Consider the following 26878-nt stretch of genomic DNA (forward strand, 5'->3'; position numbering starts at 1 on the left):
GATTGATCCACGTCAATATGGTAATTAAGTAAAATGTTATTCGTACTATTTAAGTTACGCACAAAATAATATAATAATATAATTAAAATAATAATAAAAATATTTCTCAGAATCACATAACTAAAATGCCATATATAAGCAAACAGGCATACTATGTTGTCCACTTACGGGCAACATAGCAGGTGCCCGCTAGTGAGGGGGCGCAGGCCTATGGACGTGGGGACCATGTGCAAAGGCAACCTCACGTGCATGGCTCGCGCCCCCTTCACTAGCGGGCACCTATTATGTTACCTGTATGTAGGCAACATAACAGACCTCTATAAGTAGAAGAAAAATAATATTGGTACACATTTGTGTACACTTTGGACTACATAAAGGTGTACCAATGATAAAAAAGTCCTTCATGAGGTGCATAGAAGCGTGTGAGGCACAGAGTATTTTGGTCATAATACCCCTTATGTAAGTCAAGATGTACAAAAAAATTGTACATCTAGCATGATTTTAAGTAAAATGATTTGGTAATTAATGCTTTAAGGGACAACACTTAGGAAAAATATTTTTTTAATAAATAATATTAATGTTAATTGTTATTTTTAAATTTTAATAAATATATTTTATTTTTAAATAAGATGTATTTTTTAATTTAAAAAATAATTTTATTTCATTGATAAAACCTTTTAAAAAAAATTGTGTATTTATCATTTATTAATATTTTATTCATATATCATTCACCCGAGCCAATGAATAATAAATTAAACATATTTTTAATGTGTTTATCTATAAATCTAAGAGTGTATTTGATATGTTTAATAAATGATGTAATTTTTATTTGTTTGTCAGTATCGTCCTTATTATAAATAAGAGAATCCTCATGTATACTCAAAATTTTACACTGATTATATATATTATATATAAAATACTAATAAATATATTATATTTAAATAATATCTTTACGGTTAATAATGTATAATAGACAAAAATCTAATGTGTGGGCCCCATGAGATGACGTTTTTGGATTAGTAGGATAAGCGTCCACCATCAGCATTTGAAATCAACACAAAAGGGCCCTTTTTGTCTTTCTTTTTCCTTTTTTTATAGTTTACTTTCTTTTTATTCAATCTAATTTATTTTTGTCAAAGTTATTCCCTTCCCTATGTCTTAAAAGGCCAATTAAATTATTTTTTGTATTTTTAAATTTAAGGTCAGGTTAATTTTTATATATATATAGTATTTAAACGACAATAAATATACTTTCTTAATTATTATAAGATCTTTTATGCAAATACTAATATTTATGGTGTCAACGCTCGATTGCTTATCAAATAAAATTTAAAATAAATTTAATATTATTCATAATTAATAAAAATAAATTTAAAATTAAATCAATCCTCGAGTAACAAATCAAAATCGAATCACGTTAACAGAGGAATAAAAATAATAGTATACCTATCATTAGTTTTGTCTCCCTCTCCTTGTTTTCTCTCTTTTTCCTTATTATTGGAACTCGCCAAATGTATTCCAACACCAAAATTCAATGTTGGCTACAAATAATAGTTGTAGCACTCAAACTTAGATGGATTTTAGTCGATGAAGCATTTTTTATTTTTAATTATTTTATTTTTTAAGTAAAAAATAAATTTAGTTTTATGTTAATAATTGTTTAATTCATTGTTAGAAATAGAGAAAAAAATGGTAATTTAATCAAAATATAAGAATTAATTTGGTTAAAATAAGTCAAGAATAATGTATGGGCAAAAATCTCGAGCCACAATTGACGAATAGTTGATTTACCCAATAAATAACAAAAGTGTTCAAAATGCATAAGATTTTTCATATAGAGAGTTGTTTCAATACACAATCTTTATAATCTAAATCATCTCCTTGTCACAAAAAAAAAAGCTATTTCTATCAAATGTAGCTCTCGCTACACATGACTAATGGTGCACATAAACAGATAATTAATAAAAAGATTGTTTTCTTGAATATATTCAACGCTCGCTAAATATCCAAATTACCCAAGCAAAGTAGCAAACAAATCGAATTACAAGAGATAGAGCAAAGAAATCAATAGAATTTACAATGCAAATGTACCTATGTGCACACATTTACAATTGATAGTCACCAACACTCTCCGTTATACACAAAAAGTCGTATAGATCTTTCTATTTCATGCTAAGTCATGCATGCAAAACTTTCATTCCAATGACTCAAATGGCAACATGATAGTCAAGAGAAAGATAAAGTAATCAAACCTAGCCTCGAGTATTATGCTTCTTCCTAAACCAACAAGTGTGACGAGGCTTATATGTACCCATAGCTATCTCAATATCTTTAGTACCAACCAAAGATCTCAACATTTGAGACTTGCAAGTAAAGACAAGTCATGTAGAAGACAATACCCAATGTATCACCAACAAAAGGTTCCCAAGTTACATGGTGAGAATTAAAAAGTCATAGCTAGCAAACACTTGATATAGAAATAAAGGTTTTTACAAGATGGAAAGGTTTAAAGCACTATATCTAAGAGAAGTTATGGAGATATATGCCCTCAACTACTTAATTTATTTATCAACAAAATAAATATTGGCCTTTTCTTGCTTCTATACTTAAAGAACATAAGAGCATAAGCATACAACATTTGATAGAATATCCGAGATATATGCCCTCAACTACTTAATCTATTTATCAACAAAATAAACATTGGCCTTTTCTTGCTTCTATACTTGAAGAACATAAGAGTACAAGCATACAACATTTGATAGAATATCCCAAGGGCTAGTGTGCATAGTTTTTAGATATTGTGTGTATTTATAAGTTTACCTAATGGATGCTCAAAGCATAGTATATGTGGGTTTTCATCGTTACCCTCCCCCCAAAAAAATAAATAAATAAATAATAAAACAAATAATAAACCAGTTAACAAGCATTTTCTTTCGAGCAATTACTTTGGTGCCACTAGCAAAAGATTGAGTAACATCATTTGACCCCTTATCAAGCATTTCTTCTTGCTTGCCAAGGCAATAGAAATTTTTAGGTAATCTTGGGTACCTCAGCCATTATGGCTTGGCTAAGGGGTTGGTTGGAGCTTGGAGCACTTGGCTCTTTGATCTTCTTCACTCCAACTATCTTTTTTTCTATGAGTAGAGACATTTCTCCTATGGAGTCTGACCTTCTTGAGAAGGAAATGAGGTGGAGGCTTCTCATTTCTAGTGATGTTGCTTGTGCTTGGAAAGGTGGGAGTTTTGGTTATATTACTGTTGCTCTTTTAGTTTGCTTTGTTCGTCTTGTTGGTGTTGCTCATTCAGTTGGTATTGTTCATCTTGTTGGTGCAACTGCTTAATCTGTTGGAAGTAACTCTTAATATAGCTCAACCAACTATTGAACCTAATCTCAAGCTGAGCTAGACAATCAAGTGGGAGGAGTCGAGCTCTCTTGTGGTGGTTAATTTTCCGGATTGTTCCTGCTTGTTTGGCTATGAAAGGGTTAGGCTATGACGGCTAAGCAACTAAAGTTGAGAGGATCAATAATTAATGCTAGAAGGCAAATGTATGTAATCTAAGCCACACAGTAGGAGCCAAATAATGATGATGAAATTAAGGACCAACCAACACAGCTATGCATTGATCTGAGTACTTTTAAGAAAAAGTAGGATAATTCCCTTAATATAGCTTATGACACTCAATTTAGTATAATAAATTAGCAATAAAAGTATTGAATATTCATAATTACTTTATTTATTTATGGGGGTTCATGCCTTTATATTGGTGATGAGTAAAGATAATTAGAATTATCATTTATAAGATTCTTACACTTTATTGTTTTAAGTTAGAAGAGAATCTCTTTGACCAGATAGATTATAGGCTCAAAATTTTTGGAAATGAGGTGAGTTGAGCTACTGTGAGTCGTATCTCTATGATTGTCTTTCACTGGAGGAGAATTTATTGAGTTGGATAAAAATGGGCTCGAATTTGTTAGAGATGAGATAAGCCAATAAAGATAACATCTCATGATTATTGGGGAATGGGGTTACTTAAGGAGACAAATGTCATCTCTTTAGTGTTTGTCAACGACACATGACAATATGAGGTAGTTGATTCTTAGGAGTAGTTTAGTAATTTTTCTTTTTTGGGTATCTTTATTATATTAGTAATTGTAATGTCATGTCATATTTTTATCACCACTATAGGCCTTTCAACACCAAAATTGTCACACAATTACACTTGTTCAAGTTGCATATAGCTTGACCTTTAGTCTAGTAAAGTAATGAATGAAAATATTTTATATTTGTATTTAACAATATCAATTCTAATAATTTTTTAAAAACATGAATTATCTATAAACTTATCATGGTGGAGTTGTATGATTTGTGGATTACATGCTAATAGCACACCAATACATGGATGGAGGTATGGTTTAGACCTATCAACATTACAAAACTCATACAAGAACAAAAGGGAAAGGATCTCCTAAATTAGTATTTGGTTGATTTGATATTATAATAAATGAATATTTGTCTCAAAATTCTACAAAAATTAGGATATAGTAAAATTATAAATAGGCAACTCAAACCACAACTCTTCTCGATTCTTTATACATAATATTGATAACCAAACTCTAAATCATATGTTCATTATCTTATTTGATTTAAATAGAAAAGAGCTTTAATAAAATACACATTAAAGAATATATATTGTTGGTTGTATATTAATTTCAATTAACGCCAATTATACAAAAACCAACGTCAACACATCAATCTATCGATTTAACTATTATTTCGGGTCATTTCCCACATCTTCACACAATTTATATATCGATTAGTAATGTAAAACAATAATGTATCATTTAACACAATTTCATTCAATCCACTTCTATTGGACAGCATGTAGTAGCCCCAATCTACATCGATCTTTCTATTTCCACCAAACCATAGGCTACGGGCAATGGGAGCGGGAGAATTTAATAGATACGCCGCAGAACGGACGGACGGACAGCCAAATTGGTTTTAAAAGCGCCGAAACGCCCACCGAGACGGCATCCTCCGCGGCGAAGAAGAAGATCGCTCCCCCGCACGCAATTCAGATCTCGCTATTCCCTTCGCCTACAAGAGCTAGGGCTTTCGCATCGCATTGACTTGGCAGGGTTTCAATTCCACCACTGCTGGTTCCGATCATCGCCGACCGCCGTAAATGGCAGCGAAGGGGAGGCACTATCGGTTTCCATCACGGAAGTCGACGCCGAGGTCTACGCTCGTGCTCGCCTTGCTGATCATGTTCTCCTTCCTCGTTCTTATCCTTCTCGCTCTCGGAATTCTCTCGATTCCCAGCAGTTCTCCTGACTCTGCCAAGGCAAACGATCTCGCCTCAATCGCTCGCAACGCGGTCGACAGGAGGTACGGTTAGTTGAGTCAAATTCGGTTTATCTGATTTGTCTAAAGAAAGGAAGGTCTTATTCGGATCAGTTCGGTGCTCCATTTTTGGTTGACCCAGGAGTGAGGGAGACGAGGACACAAAAGATCAATGGGTTGAAGTGATCTCGTGGGAGCCCAGAGCTTTCGTATATCATAATTTCTTGGTTAGTTTTCCGAACTGTGTTTGTTTCACTAGTCTTGATTTGGTTCTGCAATTTGTCTTTCCAAGTTAGTGGGTTTTGTTTAATTTGGGTCGGAGTTCTTATGCGAAGTGTAATGAGACTATTCGAATTTTACATGACACAAATTTTTGAACTACGAATCTGATAAAGGGATGAAAGCACACCAGCTGTTGGATCACTAGATGGGAAAACGTGTACTAATTTCAAGAATGCATCATTTACAACGTATTTATAATTTTTAGATCTTAGAGAATCTAGAATGGGATCTGTGTCTGTGTTAGCATGATCTTGAGTCTGCAGAAGATCCCCTCGGGTATTCGAACATTTGGCATGCTGTTGGTGGGGGATATCACTTCTCTGCAATACTGCTCTTGTTGCAATTTTTTCATGTCCTATTTGTGTAATTAGGTGAGAATTCTATGCTCTACATGTTAATCTCTTATTATCAGTTCTCTATGCACGTAGATTTCTGCTAATGGGGGTGCACAGGCACCTGCATTCCTGCTTGTATGTCTAATCTATATTGGTTAGGCAAGTTGGTTACCTGGGGAACTAGATCATGTAGTTATAATTCGGTATATATTCATGCTTGGCCAAGGTTTGAATTGAACATTGCTTTTGGATAAATAAGTACTTAAACACTAATTCACTCTTTCCATTTCTTTTCCCTCACAGTCTAAGGCCGAATGTGAACACCTAATGAATCTTGCCAAACCCCATATGAAAAAGTCAACTGTTGTAGATAACGCAACTGGCAAGAGTAAAGATAGCAGGTTTGCATATTCTTCATTGTCCTTTAGTATTTTTTAGTGGATTTGGAATATGACTATTTTCCCATCAATTGATCCTCCTTATAAGCTTATCTTTTAATGCCTTTGAGATGGCCCTTGCATGCAGGGTACGAACAAGTTCTGGTACATTTTTGTCTCGAGGAGGTGACAAAATAATCCAGAACATTGAAAAAAGAATTGCAGATCTCACTTTTATACCCATTGGTACGCATTTGAGCTAGATTTCATTAGTCCCTTAACATTTTTCCAATGAGAATACAAGGGTTCTTTGATTTTTGGCGTGCTTACATATTTATCTCTACATTTTTTCAAGTGTAAAGAGTAATTGTTTAGGTCAGACTTTGATATTTGGTGTGTCTGCTTATTTGCCTCTACATGTTTCAAGTGTAAGTTCTTAAGGTCAGAAATTCATATGGATGGAACTCAAACAACATGAAAGATGAATATTCCTAGAACCAAATATTTGGCACTGGCTTTGTGGATCAAACTATATCTACATGGAAACAGGTCTACGCTTATCAATAACGATTTTAGCTCCTCAAACCTAGTTTGATACTCATCTACCAAACCTTCTTGCCTTAGCTTATTAATTCTTCGATTACAGTCGTCCTAGTTCTTTCCCTGAATTGCATACATAAATCTTCCACAAAATCTGGCCAACTCAATTCTGTCCTCCTCCTACTCCACCCCTGGAACCATACATCTGCTATGTCATTAAGATAAGTGGATGCCAAATTCACCTTTTGTCCTTCGTGACTCTATATTGGTAAAAGAATCTTTCACATCTTCGTATCCGCCATTTTGGTTTGTCTCCTTCGAATATCGGAATGTCTAGCCTTAGCATTAGGGTGTGATACTGATTCACACGTGCTCCCCTAGTGTAATTTTTTGGTACAAATTTCGATTGTTCCTTTATTTCCAAAGGATCAAGAGCATGCTGCTGGATTTTTGACCCCGTCAGAATTGGAGTTGGGGTGGACCTTGGAAGGAAGTCCGTTGGCAGGCTTGCGTTAGGAATTTTGGAGAACAGACTTAGGATGGTGCTTAGCTACTGCCCAAAACCAAAGAACTCTACTTGGAGATTAGAGAAGTATTCTCCCAGATTCCTCTACACTGCCATCATCTTAGCTCTACCTCGACTCACCTCCTTTTGAGTTTGACGAAGGCCAAGTTCCATCGTTTCCAACCTCTCCTCCATTTGCTCCTGGTGCTGTTGAAAGTCGAGATCCAACGCGTCCAATCGAGTTTCTAGTTGCTTTATCCCCATTCCTTCTGCTATCACTCAATTCACCAGTTGCACCTTCAATCAAATAACTATCATAGTTTACTGAGTCTGATAAGTGGAGGTATCCTATTACAGTGGTATTGAGCTTCGATCGCTCAAAAACTTGATGCACAACTTTTGAAACCAACACTTTCGATTCGCAATTCCTCTCGCTTCAGAAACTTGTTGCGCAACATCTGAAATCACTTCCGCTTCACAATTGCTTTCGCTTCGGAAACCTGTTGATTGAATTCGCTGAGAAACAACAATCATTGATGATCAACAATCACCTAAGTTCCACCTCTGAGTTTGCCTTCAAAATTCAAGGCACGAACTGCTTTGCTCCTCTGTCCAATCGAAATTGAGAGAATCATGTCAAGTCCCACTTCTTGAATTGTGTAACTTCTTGTTAAACTCTCTTGCCTAAGTTGCCTAAGTCCACTATAGTTGCTGATGAATCCGCCTTCTCAGTCACAACTTCCTAAGAATCAGTTGGATGCTACTTCGCTAGGACCGTTATGATATCAGTTGAGAAGCAACCAGATCCTAAAATTGATTGCCTCCGTTAAATTTGCTTGCAATTAGCTTCCGAGGATGGCCTTACTTTGATACCAAATGTCACAACCTAGGGTTGGGCTAGGGTTTAGAAAGGAAATTGAGAAGAATGAGATAGAGAGAGAGAGAGAGAGAGAGAGAGAGCAGAATTAGAGGGAGAGACTAAGTAGAAATAGGGAGAATAGAGGAAAAACAAGGGAAATCGAGAGAGAGGAATGTAAGGAGAGAAGTCTGAATTCAATATATCATTTCATCGTATCATTCTCTACATGCTTATAGTCTATTTATAGGTTGTCTAACTGAAAGCAGATTCTAGAAACATCACCATGTGCTCTTAACAAAATTAAAATTATTTCCTAACAAACACTTTATTGCCCCTTTTATTGCCCTTGGGAACGTGACACCTATATTTGTTAAACATCATTTTGTCGGATCCTCGGGGATCTGACAGTGATCAATTCGGAACTCCTTCCGCATTGGTAGTGAATGTCGAGAATTTGAGAGAATTTCTTGGGAAATGAGGGCGAACAGATTGATAGAGAAGAGAGAGATCAGAAAGACGAGAGAGAGAAAGAGAAAGAACAAAGAGTTTGGAGGGAAATTTAGAAAATGTGTATTCAACTTCTGGATACCTCTTCATGTGGGGTGGGTTGCAATTTATACCCATTCCCCGTGTACATATGAATGTTCTCACCAATGGCCAATTACAAACAGCCTAACTACATTCTGTTATTCCTTTCTACTACTCTTCCACTTGCACCATTACAGTTTACATAAGTACCCTCCTAGTACGTAATAATACCCCCCCCCCCCTTTTGGCATTTCTTGTCCTCAAGAAATGGTCAGTAAGTTGGCTACTCACAGGAACTGGTTGAGCAAAACCAGAAGGTACTCCCATGTGCTATCATCCCTATGTCGGTTAAACTATCTCACCAGCATCTGCACGAGGCGTGCCCCTTGGCGGTAGATCACCCGCCTATCCAATATAGCAGCTAGTTCCGAGGTTCCATTGGTCTCCAGCACTTCAAGGGTAGCTAGGGACTCACCCGTTGTTCTCCTACTGCTTTCTTCAATGAGGACACATGGAAGACTGGGTGTATATGAGTATCCCCTAGTAGCTATAGTTTGTAGGCCACCCTGCCCTTCTTGGCTAAAATTGGAAATGGATCGAAATACCTCGGACTAAGCTTGGAGATGGGGCCTGTAGTTAGGGACTTTGGGTAAGGCCCCTTTAGCTTCAAGTACACTTCTTCCCCTATCTCAAATTCTCTCTCTCCTTGTCTGCCAACTGCTTCATACGGTTCAAGGCCATAGCCAGGTCCTTTTTAAGTTGTTGTAGGACTTGCAGTTTCTATTGTAGGTGGTTGTCCACTGCTACTACACTTGTGGGTCCTGGGAGGGTAGGGGTGGTTTGTAGCCAAAGAGAGCCTCGAAAGGGGACCTCTGGATGGCAATGAGAGCCATTTGTGCCAGCTTCTTGGGTTCTCAAAACACAAACAACGAAGGTAGGTCTCCAATGTTTAAACCGAGTGCTAAAATTGTTAGAGTATTTCGCAGCATTCCCTTAGATTCTCTCAACTCAAATAGCTCACCCTATGCACAACCACACTCAAGAACACAATGATATTTGAAACACATAAGGGAATAACAAACACAGCAAGAAAAACGCAAGGATTTATCCTGGTTCGGTCTCAAAATGAGACCTACGTCCAGACTGCTGGAGCACCACCAATCCACTATCTTGATAACCCTTAGGATGATTACAACGAGAGTCTAAATTCTACCCAGCCCATATCCCCTGAAAGCTTATCAGAATTCTGAGACTGCAAGCTATACCCAGCCTTCCTCTTCCACTCTCTCTCAATCCTAACCACAAGACAGAAACCGGAACATAACCTTCCCGGAAATAGGCGCACTAAAGCTGATCACTATTCCTATCCCACGATCTCTATTTATAAACCATAGAGTCGAGGGTTATACGGAAATAACCAACTGCCCAACTGACTAAAACTAACTAAATTGGTCAGCTGCCCTTCTAGAAACATACCTTCTAGAAGAGAGATTAATTCTAACTCTAAAACAGAAAAGGAACATGCAGCAATACAATGATAATGTTTACATCTATGCTAATCTAATACAAATGACACAACAAAAATGATCCAAGAATCACTCAATAATTTCACTGAAACCAATCATGATTAAAACAGAAAGTAAACAATTAAAAAGACAGAATTGAAAAAGAATAGAAATGCAAACCAGACAACAGAACACTCGATTTATCCTGGTTCATGCCATTTACACGGCACTACATCCAAAAAATCCAAGAAGAGAACAATCCACTATGAACGCATGAAATCAGTACAAGAATATCCCTCACTCGCCTCCTCTTGCCTGTCGAATACAATCCTCTAAATGAAGACTACAAGAACTATATCACAACATTCTCTCTTCCGCTTCTCACTGCACTCGAACACAAGGGGATGGAATGAAAACTAATTGACGATCCTATCTGACCTCCGCACCCTTCTATTTATAAACTAGAGAGGCGGAACTTCCTAAGGGAAATAACCAACTTACATAAAGTATAACTACCCTTATTAATTACAATTAGTTACATTTAGATCTTGGAAACTAACTGCCACCGATCATCTCTATTCCTTCCTGATTTCTTCCAGAATTCTAGCACACTATTACTCGGGCAAAACAATAACAGATCTCCACCATTTTGCCTTGAGTACACCTGGAACTTCATCATTCTTGTTTTGCTCTCTTCATGAATAACCTGAAACAGATAAATCAAAACACATCAAACTGTAACAACCTTAAGCGATGAAGTAACTTGGACATTGGGACGACTTTAGTGAAAATGTCAGTAGCATTTTCACTTCCTGCAACTTTTATAAGTTCAATCTCCTTCTCAAAGATTTCTCTTATAAAATGATACCTAATGTCAATATGTTTTGTTCTTTCGTGGTGGCTTTGGTTTTTAGCCAAATGTATGGCACTTTAGCTATCACACTTTAAAATAACCCTTCCATCATATCCTAGGAGTTCACTAATCAATCCTTTCAACCACAAAGACTCTTTAACAGCCTCAGTTACAGCTATATATTCAGATTTTGTGGTTGATAATGCTACAACTGGTTGAAGATTAGATTTCCAGCTAATTATAGATTTCCGCAATTGAAATACATAACTAGTTGTTGATCTTCTCCTATCTAAATCTGAGGCATAATTTGCATCAGAATAACCTATAATATTCGGCTCTTCAAAGTCATTAGCTCCACCATAGTTTAAAACCTTATTCATTGACCCCTTTAGATATCTAAATACCCATTTCATTGCTGTCCAATGTTCCTTCCCTGGATTTGCCATGAATCTACTTATCACACTCATAGCATGGGCTAAATCCGGCCTAGACCACACCATTGCATACATGAGGCTGCCAACAGCATTAGAGTAGGGAATTCTCTTCATTTCTTTTAGGTTCTTTTCATCAGTTGGAGATTGGGTATGAGATAGTTTAAAATGTTGTGCAAATGGTATATTTACTACTTTTGCATCCAACATATAAAATTTTCTCATGATTTTCTCTAAGTAGGCTTTCTGGGATAGCTGAAGAGTTTTACTATGCCTATCTTTATGGATTTTCATTCCTAAAATTTTCTTAGCCTCACCAAGCTCTTTCATTTCAAAAGTTGGCCTAAGTTTTCATTTTAAATTTTGGATTTCAGCTGATGAGTGACTTGCTATAAGCATGTCATCTACATAAAGCAAGAGGTAAATTGCTATTTTAGTGGAAACATGCCTAAAATAGACACAACAATCAAATGAGCTCCTTATAAACCCTTGACTTATCATAATAGAATCGAATTTCTTGTACCATTGCCTAGGGGACTGTTTTAGTCCATATAAAGACTTCTTTAACAAGCAAACCTTGTCTTCTTTGCCCCTAATTTCAAACCCTCTAGGCTGATCCATTAGAATTTCTTCTTCTAATTCGCCATGGAGAAATGCGGTGGTAACATCCATTTGCTCTAGGTAAAGGTCTAGATGGGTTGTTATAGCTAGCATAATTCTTATAGAAGTGTGCCTTACAACTAGTGAAAACACTTCATTAAAATCTATTCTTGCTACTTGGGTAAAACCCCTAGCTACTAACCTAGCTTTATACCTAGGTTTAAGGCTATCTCCTGCTCCTTCTTTTACCTTAAATAACTACCTACAGCCTACTATCCTTTTTCCCAAGGGTCTATCCACTAACACCCATGTTTCATTCTTTCTTAAGGATTTCATCTCAGCTTTCATGGCTTCCTGCCATTTCTGAGCTTCCTTAGAACTTATGGCCTTTTCATAGGATTGAGGTTCTTCTCCAGCTATCTCCTTTGCACTTAACACTGCATATGCTACCAAATCTGAAAAACCATATCTCACTGGAGGCCTACTGATTCTTCTCTACCTATCTCCGCCTACATTATACCCATCTCCAATTAAATCTCCTACTATACTTGATGAACCAGCACTGTCCATGTGCTGATCTTCATCATAACTTGATGAATCCCTAATTTCTATAGATCTATCGAGACTATCTTGGCTTGAGGATCCTTCACCAGCACTTGATTAGTCTTGGATAGGTTCTAAGGGAGAATTGAATACAGTAACATCATCCTATTGCTGTTGTTCAAAATTTATAGCTTTTGCCTTTCCTTCCCTATCCTCATTTTTCTTTTCTAGATTGATAAACGAATTTTCATCAAATGTTACATCTCTACTTATCATGGTTCTAGGCATTTCTTTTTCTAAATTCCACAACTTATACCCCTTAACCCCTGATGGATAACCAATAAACACACACTTCTTAGCCCTAGGTTCTAATTTACCTTGTTTTACATGTGCATAAGCTATACACCCAAACACCCTAAGGTGATCTAGGTTTGGCTTATGATTATACGACATTTCATAAGGTATCTTAAAGTCTAAGGCTGATGAGGGTGACCTGTTTGTTAAATAGGCTGTTGTAGCAGCAGCTTCTCCCCAAAATGTTTTTGGAAGCTTAGCATGAAACAACATACATCTTACCTTTTCAAGAAGGGTCTTGTTCATGTGCTCAACCAAGCCATTTTGTTTGGGGTTGCCGGGGGCAATAAGGTGTCTTAAGATGCCACTCTCATTACACAATTGGGTGAATTCCTTGTTACAAAATTCTAAGTCATTATCAGTCCTAATGACCTTTAATTTTTCACCCTTTTGGTTTTCAATCATAGTTTTTCAGGTCTTGAATGCATCAAAGGTATTATCTTTTGATTTTAAAACAAAGACCTAAACTATTCTAGAGTAGTCATCTTTAATAGAAAGAAAATACCTCGCTCCACCATGAGTTGGAGCTTGACTAGGGCCCCATAAATCCGAATGGACATATTCTAGTGGGCCTTTAGTGGTATGAAGTTCCTTCTTAGGGAATTTCACTTTCACAGATTTTCCATAGATGCAAGATTCACATGTATCTAAATCTGTTACCTTTCTGGAGCATAAGATTCCTTGGCTAACTAGCTCTCTAGGTCCTTAGATGCTCATATGAGCCATCCTAAAATGCCATAGCTTGGTGTGCTCATAGGTCTTTTCTTCCCCTACAGCTACATCTCCACAAACTGTGGAAGTTATCATAACACATACAGGAGATCCTCTAGCTACCTTGAGAATATCCCCACAGTCACTATAACTGTAGTTGTTCTTAGCTAGCTCTCCTAGGGAGATCAGATTCCTTTTAAGTTCTGAGATATACCTTTCAGATGAGAAAGTCCTAACTGACCCATCAAACATCTTAAGCTTAATATCCCCAATCTCCTTTATACCACACTCTTGGTTATTTCCTAGTAAAACCTTCCCCCCACTCATTTCTTTACAATTCAAGAATCATTCTATGTGAGGTGACATATGGAAAGAACATCTGGGATCTAAGACCCATACCACTTCATCCGAATGTCTTGAGACCACAAGAACATCCGAACTATCATAGTCTAACTCACAAATTGAGTTTGAGAATTCTGGTTTACCTTTATCTGAAAAATTCTGCTTTCTTTTAGGGCAGTTTTTCTTTATATGTCCTTCGTCATGGCAATGAAAACATCTAAAATTTGTCTTGTCATTTCTAGACTTAGATTTAGACTTTCCTTTAGCCTTAAGAGTCTTTCTTTTCAGTTCTATACCTAGTTGAAAGGGCATCACCAGCAGTTTTCTTTGATTCTACTTTATGTTATAACTCTTTAGAATTAAGGGCACCTATAACATCATCTAAAGATATGGTATCTCTTCCATGCTTTAGAATGTCTACAAAATGCTCATATGACTTAGGCAATGAATGCAAAAGAATTAGGGCCTTATCCTCCTCTTCATATGATATACTTAAGTTTTTCAAATCAAGACACGATTTGTTAAAATCATCAATATGATTCTGAAGCCTTTTGCCCTTCTTGCATTTTGAAAGTAAAAAACTTAGCTTTCAAATATACCCTACTCGAAAGAGACTTAGTCATATACAAGCTTTCTAATTTAGTCCCACAAATCCTCGACAGTTTCCATTTTGGACACTTCTCTTAGGACTTTGTCTCCTAGACTCAAGATTAGGGTGTTGAAAGCTTTTTCACAAATTTCTTGCCTTCGATTATTTGCTTCTAACCTTTGCTCTAGGAAGGGTTTTTGGGGTTTTAAGGCTTCTTTCAACCCTAAATTTGCCATCAAGGCTTTCATCTTAATCCTCCGAAGTCCAAAATCGTTAGTGCCATTAAATTTTTCAATGTCGTATCGGGCAGCAGGGGTCGCGGAAGCCATAGTAGACGACTGTTCTATAGGTTTCTAAAGATTTTATGGGTTTCTTGATGTTTCTTGATTGAGTAACCTAAAGCTCTTATACTAGATTGTTGAAATCGAGTGCTAAAATGATCCAAGAATCACTCAATAATCTCACTGAAACCAATCACAATTAAAACAGAAAGTAAACAATTAAAAAGACAGAACTGAAAAAGAATTAAAATGCAAACCAGACAGCAAAACACCCGATTTACCCTGGTTCATGCCATTTACATGGCACTACATCCAACAATCCAAGAAGAGAACAAGCCACTATGAATGTATGAAATCAGTACAAGAATATCCCTTACTCGCCTCTCGAATACAATACTCTAAATGAAGACTACAAGAACTATATTATCACAACTCTCTCTCTCTCGCTTCTCACTGCAGAACACAAGGGGATGGAATGAAAACTGATTGGTGATCCTATCTAACCTCCACACCTTTCTATTTATAAACTAGAGAGGGGGAACTTCCTAAGGGAAATAACTAACTTACATAAAGTCTAAACTACCCTTATTAATTACAATTAGTTACATTTAGATCCTGCAAACTAACTGCCACTGATCATCTCTATTCCTTCCAGATTTCTTCCAAAATTCCAGCACACTATTACTCGTGCAAAACAATAACATCCAAGCATTAGTTGGCCCTTTCCGTTCGCCCATCTGTTTAAGGATGATAGGCAGTGGAGAGGTTCAACTTGGCCCTTAGAGATTTCCACAAGGCATCTGCCACATGAGGCTGGTGAATATTTTGTCCTTGTCAGATACAATTGTTTTAGGGACTCCATGCATCTTAACCACCTGATCTAGCAGAGTTCAGGCCACTTCCTGGGCAGTATACGAGTGAGGCTTAAGTGGCCAAACTTCGTGAATCGATCTACCACGACAAGGATGCAGTCCTTCCCCTTCTGACTTCGGCAAACCCTCTAAAAAATCTATCGACACACTCTCCCATGCCTGGCTTGGGATAGGGAGTGGTTGCAGTAGCCCTGGGTAGGCTATAGTCTCGTGTTTGCATCTTTTGCACACCTCACAAGCCAACACATACTACATCACTTCCTCCTTGAACTTTAACCAATAAAACAATTGTTTTACCTTATGATATGTGTTCTGCACGCCTGAATGTCCCCCCATAGGAGACTCATGCAAAGCCTGGAGTATTTTCTTTTTCAATTCTTCATTACTCCCTATCACAAGTCTGCCCTTGCACCTGATCACTCCATTTTCATAGGTGTACCTCTCTTTGCTCCCTGGTTCTATAATTAGTTGCTCCAAGAGGCTCTTTACCTGTTCATCCCCTTCATAACTCCTCGCTATCTCCTGGCACCAATTAGATATTACAGTTGTAATAGAGGCTACCATCCCTTTCCTCCATACATCTAGATAGGGCATCCGTTGCAACATTCTCCTTACCCTTCTTGTACTGAATGATATAGTCCAAGCCCATAAGCTTGGTCATCCCCTTATTCTACCGTTATAAATTGGGAGCACTGGCAGCCTTTAATCCTCTCAAGAAACCGATCAAACACCCAACACAATCACTCACAACTCACCCGGCCAACATACAATCAATACAACAGTCAATAATAGAACATGAATCAAAGCATAAAATAGATCAAGAAATGAAACAGGCAAACCACATGAGACAGTAGATTTATCCTGGTTCAAGCTAATTGAATTAGCTCTACATCTAGCCTTGAAATCACCACCGAGCAACCTTCTTTATTGATGGATAACAACATGTTTTTCCCTCTTTCTCTCTCTCCCACGATACAAGCCTTCCCAAGAATGAACAAGACTATTCTAACTCACAACTTTCTCACTCTTTAGGCGAAAATAGAAAGAGTATATGCAATTTGTCGACCCTTAGCCCTATTTATAGAAAATAGGGTGATATTTCCTAGGGTCGGTTATGATATTATCGGATTTGCCCTCCATTAATAACTAATATTACAAGAGAGCCACCCACCTATCAACTAACCCATAACCGCATACAAATCACTGCATATTAACCTTTCACTAACTTGAGACAATCTTCAACATTTGCAAATGGGTGTGAAGCTTCTGCTGTAACAAGAATTTTAGGTTCTTGTGGTCGGTTTTTATGATGAATCTTCTTTCCTCCAAGTAATGCCGCCACTTTTCTACTACAAATATCATTGCCAACAACTCTTTTTCATAGATATTGAGGCCTACATGCTTGGGAGCCAAGGCCTGGCTTATAAAGGCAAGGGGTCTTCCCTCCTGCATTAGGACAACCCTTATTCCCACCTCACTCGCATATGTTTCAACTGCAAAAGTCTTGTCAAAATTCGATAAGCCTAGCACAAGGGCTTCACTCATTGTCTTCTTCAATAATTCAAAAGCATCCTCTGCCTTTGGACCACACACAAAACTGTCATTTTTCAGCAAATCAGTCTAATGATTTGCTGATTTCCCCATATCCCCTCACAAATCTTCTGTAGTAGCCCTAGGAATCCCCTCAAGGCCTTAAGGGATGTAGGCCTTGGCCAGTTGATCATAGCTGCCACCTTGCTGGGGTCGGTGCTCAATTCATCTAATAAATCCTCAATAAAGGGAATTGAAAATTTGTCTTTGATGGTAACTTCATTCAATTGGCGGTAGTCAATACAAAACCATCATGTACCATCATTTTTCTTTACTAGTAACACAAGGGAAGCAAAGGGGTTGTGGCCAAGTCTGATGAAGATTTTTGGAGCATTTCTTTAACCATGTTTTCTATAACTATTTTTTCGTTAGGGGGGTATCGATAAGCACGAATGTTAATTGGGTTAGTGTTGGGTTTGAGTTGGATTATGTGGTCAATAGGTCGGGTTGGGGGTAGGGCTACAGGTTCTACAAACAGATTTTCAAACTCAACAAGGAGCATATTAAGGAGGTCAGTTTGATGTACCTCTAGGTTAGCTTGTGGAAGTGTGCTAATCGTCAACATGAATTCTCCTTCTGCCTCCCAACTCCTCATCCCCTCTTTCCACAGCCTGGATAAAAAATAATTGGGCCACCTGGTTCAGCTTCTATCTAAGCATCTTTTGCAACCTTCTCCCGATTATCATCTTATAAGCTCCCCATTCCTTGCTTCCTGTTAAGGTCATCGGCTTACCCTTCTTCTCAAACGTCACCTCCATCTTGTTAAAATCAAAGCAAATTGGACTAACTTGCTTCATCCAGTCCACGCCTAACACCACTTCGCAACCTCCCAATTTTAGAAGCCTCAAATCAGCTTCAAACCCCTCTCCCTGCATTTCCTAGTAAAATCCAGCACAATTTGATTTGCTTATGACCTTGTTGCCATTCGCTATAGTCACTGATAGTGGCTACGTTGTGTGATCAGGGGTCATTTCAATCTTCAAGATGTTCCTTCGTCCAAGAAACTGTGAGTGCTCCCACTGTCAATGAGGATCATTAGCTTACTGTCATCCACATTCCTTTCCACCTTGATGATCTTGCTGTTAATCAAACCCTTTAGGGCATGCAAGGAGATTTCTCCCTTGACCTTTTCCTTTTCTCCTCGTGGGAGGGGTGGTTCCTCTTCTTCCTCTACCAACTCTTCTTCTTCTCCTTCCAATAGCAGGAGCTGCTTCTGGCACTGGTGGCTGGGAAAGTACTTTTCCCCTGCACTTGAAGCAAAGATTGGTTTGTCTCCTTTGCTCTATGGTCTTCCCATATTGGGTAGCCGGGGCCGACAGCACTAAATTCTTCATCCCTGGTGGCCCCCTGCCCAACTCCTTACCATGGTTCCTTCCCGATGGCAGACTCCCTTGTGCAACCCCCTTAGCCACGATCCTTTGTTTCTTCATCAGCACCTCCACTGTTTGCTCGTGGAGCCTAGTGCTATCAACGACATGTTTGAGGGTCCTAGGCTGGAGTACTTTCACCATTGGCCTCAGCTCCTCGTTCAAGCCACTTAGGAAGCTTGAAACAAAATAGGCCTCCGTTAGGTACGGGTTGTGATTGAGCATTAAGTCCTTGAGCTCCTCAAACCGCAATTGGTAGTCCATCACCGAACCTACCTGCTTGAGTTTGTTGAACTCCTCTACCACATCAGATAGGCCTCGATCCCCAAACCTCTCACAAAGCTCCTCAGCAAATTCCTCCCACTTGCACTCACCTCTAACTTTGGACCACCCCTGGTACCAAGCGTCACCTTCTACCTCTCGGCCACCCCATACCATTCAAAAGCCCATTCGCACACCCTAATCCACCAACGAGGGCTAAGGCCATCGAAATAGTAGTATTTCTAGCCATGGCATGGGCATACCTTGTTGGTGCTGCCCAGCCGGGGCCTCTGGTCGCCGTCTCCTCCCCATTTCAGCACTCTCCTCATCACCTTCAGAGGTTCTCGATGGCCTCTGATTCATCCCCTGTTCTTATGGCATTGGATCCTTCCGCCCTTGTCCCAGTAGGATGGGATCAGTCCTCTCCCTCGGAGGAAAATCAGGCGAGAGGTGCATCTGATTTTGCCATGCAAACATCACTACAAATGTCTGCATATGCTCTCGCATCTGGACTCCCAAATCCTCGCTGATCTGTGCGACCGTTGCCTTTAACTTTCGATCAATTGCCAAAATGGCCTCATGATTCTAGTTGGATCCCAATTCCAGTTGATCCACTCGATTCTGGAGATCGCTCACCATGGATCCAAATTGCTGCACTTGAGTCTCCAAATTCTTCTTCCTCGTTCCCTTAGCCATCGCTGCTTACTTCCAACCTCCGCAGGCCCAAGAGATGCTTTGATATCAAAATTGTCAGATCCTCGAGGATTTGGCAATGATCAATTTGGAACTCCTTCCGAATTGGTAGTGAATGCTGGGAATTCGAGAGAATTTCCTGGGAAATGAGGGCGAACAAATTGATAGAGAAGAGGGAGATCAGAAGGACAAAAGAGAGAGAAAGAACAGAGAGTTTGGAGGGGAATTTAGAAAATGTGTATTCAACTTCTAGATGTCTCTCCATGTGGGGTGGGTTGCAATTTATACCCATTCCCCGTGTACATATGAATGTTCCCGCCAATGGCCAATTACAAATAGCCTAACTACATTATGTTATTCCTTTCTACTACTCTTCCCCTTGCACCATTACAGCTTACATAAGTACCCTCCTAGTACGTAACACATTCTACCTTAGCTAGAAATATGTATATATTACAATAACAAAATTTTGTTGTATCCTCATTTCCTTGAACATAAGAACTGAATAACTTTGAATTTAGACTCATAAATTTAAAATGGAAATATATTCCATTTTAGTTGAAAGTGCCCAATTTTGGAAGAGTCCAAGACATATGGTGTGAAGAGATGCTGATGAGAGGGTTTGAGGAGTTATATGGAAAGATCTTTTACCTTACTATATTATTGAGTCCATCTCAGTGATGCTAAGATTGCAGTGTCCCCTCCCCTGATGGTACCACAATCTGAATTGTCCAAGCACCACAACATAGACCAGTGCCTATCTAAAGGAAACATAATTAGGGAAATTAAGAGAAAATCTAAAAGAAAATTCTAGGGTATTGTATTAAAAGCAAACGAAGCTAAGGTAAAATAAACAACTCACTAATTTATTCACACTCTAATTAATATTAGAATTATCTCTTAAAATTCATGTGTTATATATGCAAATGATTTGCTCCCATTAAATTGTGGCCTCAAATAGCTTTTCAACTAATCCCAATTCCTAGTATCATGTGCATAGAAAATTGTGGTATTTCGCACCTGTATTTGTACCAAGGTCCACCTTGAAATCTGATCTTTGCTTCATATTGATTTAAATTTTCTTAGAATTTCCTTAAATCATATTTACTTTGATTGGGGTTAATTTATGTCCGGATTTGGTGTGAGTGGACCATGATTCAGTTTGTGAGATCTGGATCATTGTTGTCCTTGATACATAGTTGGAGCTGCTAACTATAATGAATGCACTAACTATAGATATTATGTCAGAAATAGACCAATTTTATACCACCCTTCAATTCAAGATAGCAAAAGCATCTCCTTGTGTAATATGTATTCCAAGCATCCATGATCTGGATGTGAATGAGTCGAATTACTTATCCTTCAATCTATTAGGGAACCATGTCTCTGGGGATTGTGAATTATTGCTTCGACTCATATCCTCCCAAAAGTGGATCCTACTCTAATAGCTCTGAATAAATTAAATATGTACATTACAATATTAAGGCTTCTTATTCCACAACACAACATCGAAAGCACTTGTTTATGAACGTGTTTCACATGCTTTTCCCTTTCTAGAAATAAGCTTTTCTGTACATGCGATGTTTTAGAAACAAATTTTTCTATATTGCAACAGCCTATCAACTTGAAATACAACCTTTATTGTACTATGTCTTTTGGAAATGGCACTAGTATCACTAACGTTGCACTGTTTTGAGTTTCATATACCTACTCTATTACTGAATTTTCTAATCCTTAGACCATTTAGAATTCATTCAGTCCAAATTCACCTGTAGAATTTGTTGAGTATTTTATTTTCACCCTGTAGTCTAGTTGTAGTGGGTAAATCTTGGCATGCTACTTGTTATTGGATACTATATTGGTATTTTTATTATGTTGATGTCATTACTTGCAGAGCATGGGGAAGGGCTTCAAGTTCTCCACTACGAAGTTGGCCAAAAATATGAACCACACTATGACTATTTTAGTGATGATTTTAACACCAAGAATGGAGGTCAACGCATTGCAACAGTTCTAATGTACCTGTAAGTTTATATGCTGTAAACCCTTTCTGATTGATATTGCTTCTTGGTTTTGGTATAGGCCCTCTGATCTTTTACTGTCTATCCTAACATGATACAGCTCAGATGTTGAAGAAGGGGGCGAGACAGTATTTCCTGCTGCCCAAGGAAATTATAGTTCCGTACCCTGGTGGAATGAACTATCTGAATGTGGGAAAAAGGGACTGTCTGTTAAACCAAAGATGGGTGATGCATTGCTTTTTTGGAGTATGAAGCCTGATGCAACTCCTGATCCTTCAAGCTTGCATGGTTAGTTCTTTCTTTTTTGACTGGTTGTAGAAAGTTTGTAATGAAAAATCAGTCATGGACCATGTCTTCTCAGAAGGGTATTAGTCCTTTGTGGTTTCATCACCTACATCTTCCTTATTGTTAGTGAGTTCATTTTCACGTTGAACTGAGTAATGCAACACTGAAATCCTTTTAAGATACTAGCTAACTTAATAAGTACATGGCAAACCCTTAAAGTGCACCTTTCAATTAGCATCACATGGAGCTTCAAAAATGTATTCATCATCCTCCACTCCAAAGGTCTCTTAGAAAGATGCATGAATAATTTGTTTTGTACATGTTTGTGTTACTTTTAGGTGGCTGCCCGGTTATTAAAGGGAACAAGTGGTCTTCTACAAAATGGTTGCGCATCAATGAGTACAAGATTTAATTTACAGGTGCCAAAGGTAATTTTCTAAATGAAGATGAAATTAGCAAAATTCTATATTTTTACCTTCCACTTCAAAAAGTTATTTCATCTATTTTGGCTTTTGATTCTCTTGACACAAGCATAATTATTTGCTTGTTCTTGTGTAGTTTGTGTAAGATTTTTATTGTTATGATACTGTTATCCAGTTGCTTTTTTGTTTACATTTATGGAACTGAGGCTTATATTATATTATGCGATTTGCAATTTATTAATCTATATGATGGGTTGTGTCATTTTTTTATGAAATTCAGTTTTGTTTTCCAGTAACTTATATATATATATGTATATGAAGCATGTACCTCAATTGGTTGGTATGGCGTCATTCAAGCACAGCATATCACTAGATAAGACTGATCAACAATGTAGCCAATTACAAGCCATAACAATCCCCTGTAAGAAACCCAAAGTAAAGGTCACCAGACACAGGTTTGGCAGAAAATGAAAGTGCCAGTATTCAGGACCTACCTAGAAATCATATGATTCATATCTTGGGATTATCGTCATTGCGTGGTCCCTCGCTGTTCGTGCCCTCGATTTCGGCAGAGGAGATAAATCGTAGGTGGACCTTTGGCCCTTACCTAAGCTAAGTATTGAACTCGTGACTTACTAGTACTAACCTCAGCGTCTCACTTACCCACCACTTGACATATGCCTTGGGGCATCATATAATTCATAACATTTATGATTGTAGTGTCCTAACCCTAAATTATTTCTCACATTTGATACTTGTGTGGTGCGCTCTGTTTTATATATATATATATATATATTTATATATATTAAGTGCAACCTTATGGGGAAGGAGATATTGACTCACATTATTTACTTCTAGATTATCCAATTAAGTTGCCTATACAGGAGTAGTTATATAGCAACAGCAACAACAATAATCACAATTCTAATCCCACTAGGTAGGGTAGGCTACATGAATCTTGGACCTCTAGATATCTCTATCTGTGGTCATATCTTATTTAAGGCTATTATATCTTATGTCATGTTTAACACACAAAAGGGAACAACTCGCCATACCTTATGAAGAGTGTATTGGTCTCTCTTGTACTATGAATGGAGAAAATAAATATAACGGCTAAAAATAAATAACAACATTTCTACATAAACAGTCTCAAAAGGCCAATTTAATAAAGGTAGAATTGAAGAAAAATTAATGTAAATAAATATAAACTATACCAACTGTGAAATTATTCATTTTCATAATTTACTCAAGTACATTTTATATTTAGAGTTAAGATTTTTAAACACTCGTATAATCCATGCACTGCTGTGGTGTGTTGTTAGTCACTCAATAAAGTCGCAATTTGCTACAACACGCCAAACAGGAGATGACTGGCCAATTGCTAGCTAACAATAAGACATGCAATTTCCAATCCATTGGTCGTCATTGATTTGACTGACTCTTAGGATCCTTGTGTGCATAGTTATTAAAATTGGACTGAATGACCCAGTTGGATTGGTCAGACCTTTAATTAGTCACCAAGCCATCTGGAAAACCCCCCCCAAAGATGTGTATAAACCAGTCAAATCAGTCAACACTAGTCAAAATCAGCCGGTTTTATTGGTTTATTGTTTCTTAGATTTTATTGGTTCATAATAATCGGCTGATATTAGTTTTTATTTGAAGTAGTGAATAAAGAACAAATTTAAAGTTCTCTTTTCTTTAATGAATGGGCAAATTAGTCTGGAAAAAACAAAGGAAAAAAAAATCCCCAATCTCTGCTAAGCGCAAACTCTTTGTTTCATATCCCTAGTTTGTTTCCTTATAAAGGTCATCTCCATCTAGTCCTAGCTTTGCGCCTGTCACTAATAGTTTTTCCAAAAAAAAAATTCAAAATTTTCTTTAGTTTTGCTCCTTTTTTTTTTTCTCTTTTTTTGTCTTCTTATATTTTCACAACTTAATGTCTCAAACCTCCCAAATTCAGTTTCTTATCTCAAATATCACAACTTTGTATAGTGGTCTTGCAAATGTTTTTTCTCCTATTTGTTTCAGTATATGCTTCTCTATATAGCATTTTTTTTGCTTCATTATATGCTTTTTTTGTGTCCTTATAATATACAACTTTTAGGATTTTGTAATTTCCTTTTTGCTCTAGTTGTTTTTTGCTTCTCTATATCTGAGTATTTATTTTTCCTAATATCTAAGCATATATTTTGTTTAGTATTTGCTTTGCTTGAGTTGTTTTTCTTTATTTTAGTCCTTAGCTGATGGGATGGCTTGATATGTTGTTTGTTGTATATCTATTTTGCAATTTGTTTAAATTTAATTCTTCAAGAAAAAAGAAATGATTGATAATGTCCCATTGATACCCGAAAATGGTTTAATCGTTTTGTTTTGGTTCAGATTTATTTGTATTGTATATTATTATTATTAATTATTAATTGATGATAGTGATCCATCCGAGGTGGTATACTGTTACAATTATTGAGCCGTACCCATGATAAAACCAGTACCAGTACCTTGTCCAATATGACATTGACTGCTATGGTAGGCGCAAACAATGCATGCACATCTTCTCTTTTCTTGAAGTGTATTATCATGCCAGAAAAAGATAATGAAAAAAAGGGGAAAAAAAAATAATTGTGCATGGCTGGATATCTTGAAACTTGTTTGTCACCGGCCTCATTGCTGTCTTTCAAGGGCCAGACTATCTAACCCAAATGGGATTAATTTATCATGCAGATAAGTCGTATTCTCCATAGCACATTCACAGTAGGGGTACCCAAAATGATCTCTCTCCACAAGTCAAACTAGTCTTCCTGGCTCCCATTACCCTATCAGTTTCAGGGCTGGCACCAAGGTGAATCCATGTGCTAAACCTCCAAACCGCATGCATCCAAAATTTGTTGGGATTTTGAATGACTTGTGACGAACCTCCATCCTTGCCCCTAGAATGGGTTAGCACATTAATTTGCTAGCTACACGGTGACTGATTGTCAGAAATCGTTGCCCTTTTACCACTTTTTATTTTGCATATTTTGCGGAGTCCCCTACTATGCCTTTTTTGGCTAGTGTGTTTGGGAGCGGGATATGGAATGGACTTCTGAAAAAGGGTGGAATAGGGTTCTCGTTTGAGAGATAATAGTAATTGAATGGAATGGAGACACTTTTCATCCATTTTCTTTCAAACCCCTATTGGGGTGGAGTGGATGGAAAACTTAATTGTGTTTTTGACAACATTAAATTATATAGTTTTTTACAAGTTCAATTTTGCCCTTGACTTTATAACACAATATTTTCATTAAAAGGGTATTAATGATCATTTGTTTAATATCTTTTCATTCCATCCATTTCCATCTTTCTCCCAAATAAAAAGACATTTTTCATTACCACTTTCTATCCCATACTTATATTCCATTCCACTCACGTGCCATTCCATTACTAACTCTCGGCCAAACCAAGCCTTAGCAAAAAGAGTGTCTAAACAATCGGTTTTGAGTAGGCATTGGTTAGATTGCTCAAGATCCCTTGTTGCACCATCATTGTCATTTGTGATGGAGGTCACGCGCGTCCCTTCTAGGATGAAAAGTGGAGAGTGATCCTGTGACAGATCACATCAAATGCATATCTGGGCATGTGAATCATGCATACCCGCATTGTGAATAGATCTCGAACCATTTGTGGTATAATTAGCTATGAGTTTAATATTTGAATGAACAAATAAGCAAGAAATGGAAGCTTTTAGTAGGCTTTGATTGAAGCTGTCTATCGCTTTGGATAGTTCCTGTATTTAGTTGACGTAGGTACCTGATCATCCTGTCCTGTTGCTATATCATTCCTCTGCATGCCATGCCAATAGAACACTGGCCAACATCTGATGGAGTAGCGGTTTCCATTTTCTGTTCTCTCTCTCTCTCCTTTAGTTTTCTCTGTGGTCGACTGCCTTGTGTCTTCTCCATGCAAAAATCCTTCTGTTGAATATTTTCTCATACTTGCGGATCTGCTTGTTGTGGCAGGATAGTAAACGAGTTCGTTTGGGCATAGCGAGGCAGCAATCTTTGGATGAACTAATGATAACATTTTGGGAGAGGAGATGCTCATCTCTGCACTTGATCGTCGATAACCTGATAAAACCTCGTACATGATACCTCTCATACTTGTAAGCCCCCACCCTATTTAGACCCACCCGCCATGACTCCCTGCTAACCTTTTTGCTTTGCCATGCATGCTACGATGAGCCCATCCATATTGTTAACATTAGAAATAAAAGGATATGAAGATTTCATATATATTATATATGAAAGAGATTTGAGTTGCCCAAGTAACTTGTGATGCATATATTAACATTTTACACCCGGAATCCGGCAATATGATATATATATATATATATATATTTACTTAGTATTTAA

At 37.6% G+C, this 26878-nt stretch overlaps 1 protein-coding gene across 1 annotated transcript; it reads left to right on the top strand.

Annotated features, from left to right (window-relative positions):
* Positions 1 to 4898: 4898 nt before the first annotated feature.
* On the top strand, positions 4899 to 26878 carry LOC127800015 (probable prolyl 4-hydroxylase 10). Its single transcript, XM_052334385.1, has 8 exons — positions 4899 to 5389; positions 5487 to 5571; positions 6265 to 6362; positions 6487 to 6584; positions 21657 to 21786; positions 21884 to 22071; positions 22407 to 22496; positions 26486 to 26878. Exons 1-7 carry the CDS (start codon positions 5187 to 5189, stop codon positions 22478 to 22480), a joined length of 876 nt encoding a protein of 291 aa, XP_052190345.1. The 5' UTR covers positions 4899 to 5186; the 3' UTR covers positions 22481 to 22496; positions 26486 to 26878.

This window comes from Diospyros lotus, chromosome 4 (assembly GCF_014633365.1).
Source record: "Diospyros lotus cultivar Yz01 chromosome 4, ASM1463336v1, whole genome shotgun sequence".
Classification (NCBI taxonomy): domain Eukaryota; kingdom Viridiplantae; phylum Streptophyta; class Magnoliopsida; order Ericales; family Ebenaceae; genus Diospyros; species Diospyros lotus.